Source organism: Scyliorhinus torazame, chromosome 1, assembly GCF_047496885.1.
Source record: "Scyliorhinus torazame isolate Kashiwa2021f chromosome 1, sScyTor2.1, whole genome shotgun sequence".
Classification (NCBI taxonomy): domain Eukaryota; kingdom Metazoa; phylum Chordata; class Chondrichthyes; order Carcharhiniformes; family Scyliorhinidae; genus Scyliorhinus; species Scyliorhinus torazame.
This window is the reverse complement of record NC_092707.1, coordinates 387,289,472-387,301,625: the sequence shown is the minus strand read 5'-3', so window position 1 is coordinate 387,301,625 and position 12,154 is coordinate 387,289,472. Positions and strand designations below refer to the sequence as shown.

Below are 12,154 nucleotides of genomic sequence, written 5' to 3'. Positions count from 1 at the left end.
AGGTTCTCAGGGTATAAGTTGAACGTGGGGAAGAGTGAGCTGTTCGTGGTCCACGGTAGGGGCCAGGAGGAGAGACTGAGGGAGCTCCCGCTCAGGATAGTGGAGAGGAGCTTTCGGTACTTGGGAATACAAGTGGCCAGGAACTGGGATGCCCTGCACAGGCTCAACTTAACCCGGCTAGTGGAGCAGATGGAGGGAGAGTTTAAAAGGTGGGATATGCTCCTGCTTTCCTTGGCGGGACGGGTGCAGACTGTGAAGATGACAGTTCTCCCCAGGTTCCTCTTCGTATTTCAGTGCCTCCCCATTTTCATCCCCAAGTCCTTCTTTAAGCGGGTGAATAGGATTGTGACGAGATTTGTGTGGGCGAATAAAACCCCACGAGTCAAAAGGGTATTCTTGGAGCATAACCGGGAAAAGGGGGGGGGGGTGAGGACTGGTCCGGCGAACTTCGGCAGTTATTACTGGGCGGCCAATGTGGCCATGATCAGGAAATGGATGATGGAGGAGGGGGCGACGTCGTGTAGAGGCACCAGTCTAGGGGCACTTGTTACAGCTCCACTGCCGTCCTCGCCAGCGCGATACGCCACTAGTCCGGTGGTGACGGCGACATTGAGGATCTGGGGGCAGTGAAGGAGACACAGGGGAGAGGAGTGGGCCTCGGTGTGGACCCCAATATGGAATAACCACAGATTTGCTCCGGGTAGGTTGGATGGGAGATACCAAGGCTGGTATAGGGTAGGTATTAGGGAGATGGGGGATCTGTTTATAGATGGGACTTTCCCTAGCATGCAGAAGTTCGGCCTACCCCCGGGGAATGCGTTCAGGTACCTCCAGGTTCGGGACTTTCTTAGAAAAGAGGTGGGGATATTTCCACTGCTGTCCCCGCGTAGAATCCAGGACAGGGTGGTGTCTGCCATCTGGGTAGGGGAGGGGAAGGTGTCGGACATATATCAGGAGCTGCAGGAGGTGGAGGAAGCCTCAGTGGACGAGTTGAAGGGCAAGTGGGAGGAGGAGCTGGGTTGAGGGCCTGTGGGCCGACACCCTGCGCAGGGTGAACTCCCCCTCATCATGTGCCAGGCTCAGCTTAATTCAGTTTAATGTGGTGCATCGGGCACATATAACGGCAGCAAGAATGAGTAAGTTTTTTGGGGTGGAGGACAGGTGCCCAAGATGTGCAGGGAGTCCGGCGAACCATGCCCATATGTTTTGGGCATGCCCGGCGCTTAAATAATTCTGGCAGAGATTTGCGAGGGTGATGTCTAGGATTTTGGACACTCGGGTGAACGCGAGTCCAACAGTAGCGATATTTGGGGCGTCGGAGGATCTGTGAGTGCAGAAAGCGAAAGAGGCCGAGGTACTGGCCTTTGCCTCCCTGGTAGCCCGGACACAGGTCTTGCTAATGTGGTGGACTCAAAAACCCCCGGGTGTGGAGACCTGGGTTAGTGATATGGCGGGGTTCCTCAGCCTGGAGCGAATAAAGTTCACCTTGAGAGGGTCCATGATGGGGTTCTCCTGGCGGTGGCAACCTTTCCTTGACTTTCTAGGGGAGCAGTGGCAGCAGCAGCAGCATCCTCGGGGGGGGGGGGGGGGGGGGGGGGGGTGTTCAGGTGGGGGTACTGTTGATATAATGAGAGTTGGGCATGGAGACAAAACCCGCCTTATTCTGTTTAAAAAAAATAAAATTCTGTTGTGTAAGTAGTTTCATTGTAATCTTTGGGATATGTTGTTATTTTTTAAATTATTATCGGTATTTCTATTTTTGTTATGCAAAAACACTCATTGGTAAAAAATTTTTTAAAAAGGTTAAATGAATGGGCTAGAACATGGCAGATTGAATATAATGTGAATAAGTGTGAAGTTATCCACTTTGGTAGAAGAAAAGAGAAAGACAGGATTTTCTTGAATGATAAGAGGTTGGGAAGTGTTGATGCTCAAAGGGACCTGGGTGTCCTCATGAGTCACAACACTCTAGCATGCAAGTGCAACTATCAATTAGGAAGGCAAATGGTATTTTGGCCTTCATTGTAAGGGGATTCGAGTATGGAAGCAAGGATGTTTCACTGCATTGGAAAGAGCCTTGGTGCGACTGGAGTATCATGACAGTTTTGGTCCCCTTACCTCAGGGAGAATAAACTTACCGTAGAGCGAATGAATAGGTCACTGGACTATTCCCTGGGATGGCGGGTTTGCCATATAAAGACAGATCAAGAAGACTGGGCTCGTCACTTGAGATGGCACCTTCATTCTGTTTGGTTTGTTTGCCTGGTGCAATAGATTCTGTCCACTTGTTGAGCTAAGACTCTTGAGCTTCAAGCACCCAATGAAGCAGAGGGACCATGGTGGGTCAGCACTGAGTCAAAAGCTGCCAACTATGAGGTGGACAGTGGCTGACCAGTCATGGTGATCCCGCCCTTTGTCAGAGGTAGCCCCCAGCATCCATTTGCTATGCCAATCAATTTGGGTATCTCTCTCATAACTACTGTCTCAAGCTTTGCAGCAAAACCTCTCCAGGGGGCAAGCCTGGGAAAATTTTGAGACTTGGGACTATCCAAATGTGAGGAACCTTCTCTTGACTTTCCTGATTGAGTCCAAAAGATGGCAAAACTACACTGGGGAGGCGGTGGGGTAGTGGTATTGTCACTGGACTAGTAAACCAGAGGCCCAGAGTAATGTTCTGGGGATCCAGGTTCAAATCCTGCCACTGCAGATGGTGAAATTTGAATTCAATTAAAATCTGGAATTAAAAGTCTAATGATGACCATGAAACCATTGTTGATTGTTGTTAAAACCCATCTGGTTCACTAATGTCTGTCGCCCTTACCTGGTCTGGCCTACATGTGACTCCAGATCAAAGCAATGTGGCTGTCTCTTAAAATGCCCCCTCAAGGGCAATAAAATACTAGCTCAGCCTGTGATGCCCACCTCCCATGAACGAATAAAAAAATTAAGTTGGCACAGACTTGATTACAAGAGTTGCTGGAAAACTGACATATTTAGACACAATTCCATGCCATATTTTAAAATCCTTCAACTCTCTAGGAGGTACCCACAAGACAGTCGGACTTTTCAGCCATAGCTGGAAGTATGGTTCGCGATTGCCATTACGTATCCACACTCTAATGGGCCTGTGCATCAAGAACTCACCTCCTGACTCTTCAAAATCTGTGCACCATCTACAAGGCGCAAGTCATTTGCCTGGATGAGTGCAGCTCCAAAAACACAAACACCACCCAGGATAAAGCCGCCTGCTTGATTACCACCCCAACATTCACTCCCTCTACCACCAAAGTACAGTGAAAGTAGTGTGTACTATCTACAAGACACTACAGGCACTCACCAATGTGCCTTCGAGGAACTCAGTTGCCATGCGTCATCATGAGGAGGCACAACTGAGGGTTTGCTGATGGAGAAGCTATGGACTGATGGAGACTTACACTTTTAGCTCCCTCTTCTCCATTGCTACTACTCTGCGATGAGGGTGAAAAATGAGAAGCAAACTGGCGCACTAACAGCAGAAAATATTCTCAGGTTCTTCACCCAGACGAGATGCATCGCATCAACCAGTCGGGACATACAGGACCTGTTTACGCAGGAGGTGGATTCGTTGTAATCCTTCAAGAAAACGTTAGATAGATTTCTGGAATGTAAAATATCTTTTGAGAATAAATTATTCTGGCAAATAACTACTGGTTTTGGCATCACCTGGAGATTTCTTGCTTTGTCCATGAGAGTGGAGAGGAATTTCCACCTGATGTGGTGAATTGGTTACAGGTCAGAGTTTTTGTCACGAAGGAGATGGGAGTAGGAGCTTGGCTGTTGTACATAAATGACTCTGTCAAAGCTGGAGAGCTGGAAATAGGGTCAGCTTTATACTGTTGGGGAGGCATGGAGCGGTGGGGCTGGATAGGGGGCCAACGATAAGTGGAGATTGACAAAGATGTCAAAGACAGAAAGACAAACGGAATGTAAATGCCCAGGAATGTAAATATTTCAGGCCCTTTAATGGTCTTCGCTGGCTGAGACTGGAATTTACAACGGTTAATAAACCTGATCAGGCCAATGGTGAAGATGCACAATCTAGTTGGCTGACCCAGAACATGTAGGAGAGTGATGTAGTAGGAATACAAGTCCCATTTTTATATCTTTCAGTCTCTAGTTGCACAAATCTTGCCGTTCTTGCTTATTTATAGCAACATGCGTGAAATTTCCATTTGAAAAGGAGAACCATAGAATCTACAGTGCAGGGGGTTATTCAGCCCGTCAAGTCTGCACAGGCACTTGGAAAGAGCATCCTACTTAAGCCCAAAGCTCCACCCCATCCCCGTAACCCCACCTACCCTTTTTGGACACCAAGGGCAATTTAGCACGGCCAATCCACCTAACGTGCACATCTTTGGACTGTGGGAGGAAACCGGAGCACCCGGAGGAAACCCACGCAGACACGGGGAGAACGTGCAGACTCCGCACAGACAGTGACCCAAGCCGGGAATCGAACCTGGGACCCTGGAGCTGTGTAGCAACTGTGCTAACCACTGTGCTACCGTGCTGCCCTCATTAGAGGGAAGAACAGATGCAATTCTTCCCTCTAACACATTGAAATAGGGGGTAAAATTAAAAAGGAAAACATCAGTTAGAACAAATAGAAATCTATTAATTACTGGCAACAATAAATAAACACAGAATAAAACAAATCCATCGTATAAAGAAATTTCAGCAATTTTTATTTTTTTTTAAAAATCTGCCCGACTTACCAGTATTTGCTGAGCTATCTCAGTTTGTTGTGTGATTTATAGCAGCACGCCAAGCATATCTTGATGAAAACCAAAAACATGATACAAATATTGTGACAAAAGTAAATAACGTGATGCAGCCTCACGTGACATTAAAATTAGTATGTTACAAGGTTCAGTGGGATACCTGGGCTAGATTTCCAAATCAGTGCTTGACTATCTTAAAAGAGCAAAGAAACGGCTGGGTTACAGGGGGAGAAAGTGTCCTCAGTATAAAATATTTCCCACCCCTCATTTTAAAAACCTGCTTCTTTTCCCATCGTGACCTTTCTTTTCCAAATCGAATTGAAAGGAGTAGCTTCCAATACTAGAAACCATTCTATCTGCACTGGATCTGAGCAAAGACTTGAAATGACAAGTCCTCATGGAATGAAAAAAAATCGCTTACTGAATTGGAGGCGCTTCCCAATGAAGAGGAGATACAGCCTTTATGAATTTAATAGGAGGTGTGGGATACAAGTACCAAACACAAATTATAACCTTTAATGGAAACTAAATGAAGTTTGATAGCCAAGCACCCTTTGGCCTGTGCCCCAGATTACAGACAAGCTTATCATGTCTCTAAAATGATCAAAAAAAAACAACTTTAGAGATGTACAACTGCATATACTGTACCATTTACCCCATTGGCAAAATGTTCCATCACAAAAATGCAAAAAACATATCAAACTGCCAAGTATACATTTTATTTATAACTTCCCTAAAATGTCAAAAATATTTACATTTAATCATTTTATATACGTTAATAAAATGTAAGATTCATTACAAAATTAAAATGAGAAACATTTGCCTAAAAACAAAAATAGCAGTTACAATACTCCATACGGAGCTACAGTTCCCCTTACAGACCATTTGTTCATGAAATGTTAAAATAATTTATATAAATTATTTTCCTAAAATTAGATGAACTTCAGAAATTCGCTCAGTTCTGTATACTGTATAACTCTTATATATAAACTGCATCCAAGTATTAAATTGATAAAACAGTAAAACTTTTCACTATTTGTGTCGGTTTACTTTTCTGCGCGTTACTGGTTTTCGGAACACTGGGATCAGTTTTTTCCTTTTGTGACGAAGTTTCATCTTGTGTTCTACGGACCCAGCATCAACTTCCTCTCCCACTCCTCTTTTATTGGACCGCGCATCCAAAGGACTTGCTAAAGGAGAGAGGAACTCAATTTGCACTGGCGGAGCAGCTGATCTCAAAACTTTCTTTGTTATCCTGTCAAAACCAAAACAAATGTTGGACACATTGAAGTTTCACATGCTTTCAATAAAAGCTGTCAATAAAAATTAAGATGGAGCTTAAAATTCAATGCCCGCCCTTTGAGTAACAAAATTGTAAATTATAACCAGCATCTTACTCTGCGTCCCTGTACCGGTTATTTTTAAAAGCTAGGTATTACCTGGGACTCTTTTTCACTCGGAGTCTTGTAGTTCTACTCCTGGTAGTCATTTTCTCCTCGTGTGTTTTACTTTTCTCCCCTTCCTGCTTTTTAGCCTCCCTCACTTTGGGGACATCATCCTCCAAATCATGCAAATCCTGAAGTGCACAAAAATGAAAAATTGCATCAACATATTACTTCCCCCCCAAAAGAATACATATTATAATTGATTATATAGCCAAACCTTAGACCATAAGACATAGGAGCGGAAGTTAAGGCCATTCGGATCACCGAGTCCACTCCACCATTCAATCATGGCTGATTTCAACTTCATTTACCCGCTCTCTCTCCATAGCCCTTAATTCCTCGAGAAATCAAGAATTTATCAACTTCTGTCTTAAAGACACTCAACGTCTCGGCCTCCACCGCCCTCTGTGGCAATGAATTCCACAGACCCACCACTCTCTGGCTGAAGAAATTTCTCCTCATCTCTGTTCTAAAGTGACTCCCTTTTATTCTAAGGCTGTGCCCCCAGGTCCTAGTCTCCCCTGCTAATGGAAACAACTTCCCTACATCCACCCTATCTAAGCCATTCACTACCTTGTAAGTTTCTATTAGATCTCCCCTCAACCTCCTAAACTCCAATGAATATAATCCCAGGATCCTCAGACGTTCATCGCATGTTAGGCCTACCATTCCTGGGATCATCCGTGTGAATCTCCGCTGGACCCGCTCCAGTGCCAGCATGTCCTTCCTGAGGTGTGGGGCCCAAAATTGCTCACAGTATTCTAAATGGGGCCTAACTAATGCTTTATAAAGCTTCAGAAGTACATCCCTGCTTTTATATTCCAAGCCTATTGAGATAAATGACAACATTGCATTTGCTTTCTTAATTACGGACTCAACCTGCAAGTTTACCTTTAGAGAATCCTGGACTAGGACTCCCAAGTCCCATTGCACTTCAGCATTATGAATTTTGTCACCGTTTAGAAAATAGTCCATGCCTCTATTCTTTTTTCCAAAGTGCAAGACCTCGCACTTGCCCACGTTGAATTTCATCAGCCATTTCTTGGACCACTCTCCTAAACTGTCTAAATCTTTCTGCAGCCTCCCCACCTCCTCCATACTACCTGCCCCTCCACCTATCTTTGTATCATCGGCAAACTTAGCCAGAATGCCCCCACTCCCGTCATCTAGATCGTTAATTATAAAGAGAACAGCTGTGGCCCCAACACTGAACCCTGCGGGACACCACTCGTCACCGGTTGCCATTCCGAAAAAGAACCTTTTATCCCAACTCTCTGCCTTCTGCCTGACAGCCAATCGTCAATCCATGTTAGTACCTTGCCTCGAATACCATGGGCCCTTATTTTACTCAGCAGTCTCCCGTGAGGCACCTTATCAAAGGCCTTTTGGAAGTCAAGATAGATAACATCCATTGGCTCTCCTTGGTCTAACCTATTTGTTATCTCTTCAAAGAACTCTAACAGGTTTGTCAGGCACTACCTCCCCTTACTAAATCCATGCTGACTTGTCCTAATCCGACCCTGCACTTCCAAGAATTTAGAAATCTCATCCTTAACAATGGATTCTAGAATCTTGCCAACAACCGAGGTTAGGCTAATTGGCCTATAATTTTCCATCTTTTTCCTTGTTCCCTTCTTGAACAGGGGGGTTACAACAGCGATTTTCCAATCCTCTGGGACTTTCCCGGACTCCAGTGACTTTTGAAAGATCATAACTAACGCCTCCACTATTTCTTCAGCTATCTCCTTTAGAACTCTAGGATGTAGCCTACCTGGGCCTGGAGATTTATCAATTTTTAGACCTCTTAGTTTCTCTAGCATTTTCTCCTTTGTGATGGCTACCATATTCAACTCTGCCCTCTGACTCTCCTGAATTGTTGGGATATTACTCATGTCTTCTACTGTGAAGACTGACGCAAAGTACTTATTTAGTTCCTCAGCTATTTCCTTGTCTCCCATCACTAGATTACCAGCGTCATTTTGGAGCGGCCCAATATCTACTTTTGCCTCCCGTTTGTTTTTAATGTATTTAAAGAAACTTTTACTATCATTCCTAATGTTACTGGCTAGCCTACCTTCATATTTGATCCTCTCTTTCCTTATTTCTCTCTTTGTTATCCTCTGGTTTGTTTTTGTAGCCTTCCCAATCTTCTGACTTCCCACTATTCTTTGCCACATTATAGGCTTTCTCTTTTGCTTTGATGCATTCCCTAACTTCCTTTGTCAGCCATGGCTGCCTAATCCCCCCTCTGATAACCTTTCTTTTCTTTGGGATGAACCTCTGTACTGTGTCCTCAATTACTCCCAGAAACTCCTGCCATTGCTGTTCTACTGTCTTTCTCACTAGGCTCTGCTCCCAGTCAATTTTCATCAGTTCGTCCCTCGTGCCCCTGTAGTTACCTTTATTTAACTGTAACACCTTTACACCTGATTCTACCTTCTTTCTTTCAAATTGGAGATTGAATTCTCCCATATTATGATCACTGCCTCCTAAGTGTTCCCTTACTTTAAGATTTTTAAACAAGTCTGGCTCATTACATAACACTAAGTCCAGAATGGCCTGTTTCCTCGTGGGCTCCATCACAAGCTGTTCCAAAAAGCCCTCCTGTAAACATTCAATGAATTCCCTTTCCTTGGGTCCACTGGCAGCATTATTTACCCAGTCCACCTGCATATTGAAGTCCCCCATGATCACTGTGACCATGCCTTTCTGACATGCACTTTCTATTTCGTGGTGCATTTTGTGCCCCCGGTCCTGACCACTGTTAGGAGGCCTGTACATAACTCCCATTATGGTTTTTTTGCCTTTGTGGTTCCTCAACTCTACCCACACAGACTCCACATCATCTGACCCTATGTCGTTTAGTGCTATTGATTTAATTTCATTCCTAATTAACAAGGCAACCCCACCCCCTCTGCCCACCTCTCTGTCTTTTCGATAGGTTGTGAATCCCTGGATGTTTAAATGCCAGTCCTGAACCCCCTGCAACCACGTCTCTGTGATGCCTACCACATCATACCTGCCAGTCACAATCTGGGCCACAAGCTCATCTACCTTGTTCCGTACACTGTGCGCATTTAAATATAGCACCTTCTAGACTATTACTCCTAAATATGAAAAGTACATTAACCAAAGTCAATTTGATGGTTACAATTAAAAAGGAAATGAGAATGTGAAACAATTCCATTCAGCTCATCGATGTCAATTCCATTATTTTACAAACTTTTCCAATTTGTACAATTATTTAAATTTCACTCGCTTGCCCCTTTAATTTCAATCTAGTTTTATTTTGCATGTCCAGCTTAGAATAATTTTAAAAATAAATCATCTTTATATTAGATCTTAAAATATAGTTTTGTTTACCTGCTCTTCCACTATCGGTAAGAGTGCTTTGCCCGTTTTTCTTCTGGACCTTGTTAGAGGAGTAGAAAAAGAGAACTCTGGCGGCTGTTTCACAGGAGAATCCGGCAACATTGCTTTCTGAACTGTGAAAACAAATTGGAAACAAAATCTGTTAAGGAACTACCTGACTATTAAAAATGACAACTGTGATCATTAAAATGAAATCCCAAGTATTAAATTGAAAAAGCAGTATTTGAAAGCTTGTTACTGTGGTCACAACTCTGAAAGTGATCAACATATGCAAAAACTAAATTTCAAAGTGCCGGAGAAAATTGTGTTGTTCAGATAAATATCATTCATTTCATTTAAAACAAAGTCACAAGTTACTTAGAGGTACTGGTCACAATACAGATATTGTAATATTTATGGAAGATTGTTTAACAGAACTGCAAATGGGTTATGCTTCTTTTTTTTTTAAAAAAGGGAAAGGAAAGGAATTCAAGTTCAGCCCATTTGTTCCTCCTCCAGATACGATCCTCCAAGAGGACATTGGCGACATGGACTTCCGTTGATGATGCAGTGGTTTGCCCTTGCCTTCTGCACAATGGCTGATCAGGAAACTCTCTTACCACCTGCCAGCAGGTGAAGTGGAAGGATTTACAGGATGATAATCAATCAGTTTGGCCACGTTATGAACGTATCCTCCCCAAAGCTTCCGGCAGAGGTAGGGGCACTACCACTGAGCCACAAGACCTTTTCATCAGATGTCTCAAAGCACATTGCAGCAAATTAAATATCAGGAAATGTGACAGCTAATTTGTGCACAGAAAGGTTCCATAAACAGCAATAATGTAAATGGCGTGATAATTAATTTCATGTGATGATGGTCGAAGAATAGCAATGAGCCAGGCATTGGAAGAGCTACTGCACATATGATCTCACACCATTTATGACTCCGTAGTTCTCGATAATGTGAATACTTAGCAGCAGGGTATGAAATATCAGCTAGGAATAAAGTATATTAAATAGTTTCATGCCTTGAGTATATTTTAATGGGTGTTTTTCCCCATCATGTGGATCATCCCAAAACCAGAAGGATTTAAGCCAATTTACTATTGTCCAGCTAACGACATGATGATGCAATTCAAAGCACACGTGGAATAATGAAAAATTAAGACTTTCAAATGCCTATTATTTTCCCTTTACAGAACGCTAACACTTCATCAAAGTGGTATTTTCTTTCAATGGAAGAAGTACATAATGGCAAATAAAATTTCAGTGTTTTTTTCAAATACATTTTTTTTTTTTTTAAATTATTTTTAAAATAATATTTTATTGAAAATTTTTGGTCAACCAACACAGTACATTGTGCATCCTTTACACAACATTGTAACAATACAGATAATAATGACCTTTTTAAATTTAAACAAAAACAACAACAAATAAATAAATATTAAATAACAAAAAATAAAAACTAGCCCTAATTGGCAACTGCCTTGTCTCAGGCCACACCCCCCCCCATCCCCCCATCCCCCCCCCCCCCCCCCAAAGTCCTGGGCCGCTGCTGCTGCCTTCTTTGTTCTCCCCTATCTATCTTTCCGCAAGATATTCGACGAACGGTTGCCACCGCCTAGTAAACCCTTGAGCCGACCCCCTTGGGACGAACTTAATCCGCTCTAACTTTATGAACCCCGCCATATCATTTATCCAGGTCTCCACCCCCGGGGGCTTGGCTTCTTTCCACATTAGCAATATTCTGCGCCGGGCTACTAGGGACGCAAAGGCCAAAACATCGGCCTCTTTCGCCTCCTGCACTCCCGGCTCTTGTGCAACCCCAAATATAGCCAACCCCCAGCTTGGTTCGACCCGGACTCCTACTACTTTCGAAAGCACCTTTGTCACCCCCATCCAAAACCCCTGTAGTGCCGGGCATGACCAAAACATATGGGTATGATTCGCTGGGCTTCTCGAGCACCTCGCACACCTATCCTCCACCCCAAAAAAAAACTGAGCCGTGTTCCAGTCATATGTGCCCTGTGTAATACCTTAAACTGAATCAGGCTTAGCCTGGCGCACGAGGACGACGAGTTTACCCTGTTTAGGGCATCTGCCCACATCCCCTCCTCAATCTCCTCCCCTAGCTCTTCTTCCCATTTCCCTTTTAGTTCGTCCATCATAGTCTCCCCTTCGTCTCTCATTTCCCTATATATATCCGACACCTTACCGTCCCCCACCCATTTCTTTGAGATGACTCTGTCCTGCACCTCTTGTGTCGGGAGCTGCGGGAATTCCCTCACCTGTTGCCTCGCAAAAGCCCTCAATTGCATGTACCTGAATGCATTCCCTTGGGGCAACCCATATTTCTCGGTCAGCGCTCCCAGACTCGCAAACTTCCCATCCACAAATAGATCTTTCAATTGCGTTATACCTGCTCTTTGCCACACTCCATATCCCCCATCCATTCCCCCCGGGGCAAACCTATGGTTGTTTCTTATCGGGGACCCCCCCAGTGCTCCGGTCTTTCCCCTATGTCGTCTCCACTGTCCCCAAATCTTCAGTGTAGCTACCACCACCGGACTCGTGGTATAGTTCCTTGGTGAGAACGGCAAT

At 44.0% G+C, this 12,154-nt stretch overlaps 1 protein-coding gene across 3 annotated transcripts in view; it reads right to left on the bottom strand.

The window, feature by feature from the left end:
• Positions 1–4,700: 4,700 nt before the first annotated feature.
• The window catches only part of ahctf1 (AT hook containing transcription factor 1), a 148,499-nt gene continuing 141,045 nt past the window's right edge, over positions 4,701–12,154 (bottom strand). For all 3 annotated transcript variants that reach the window (XM_072512848.1, XM_072512856.1, XM_072512853.1), the window contains 3 exons: positions 9,566–9,687; positions 6,197–6,333; positions 4,701–6,012 (listed from right to left, as the gene is read on the bottom strand). In XM_072512848.1, the coding sequence (XP_072368949.1) occupies positions 5,790–6,012; positions 6,197–6,333; positions 9,566–9,687 (482 nt within the window). In that variant the 3' untranslated portion in view covers positions 4,701–5,789. The remainder of the gene's footprint in view (positions 6,013–6,196; positions 6,334–9,565; positions 9,688–12,154) is intronic.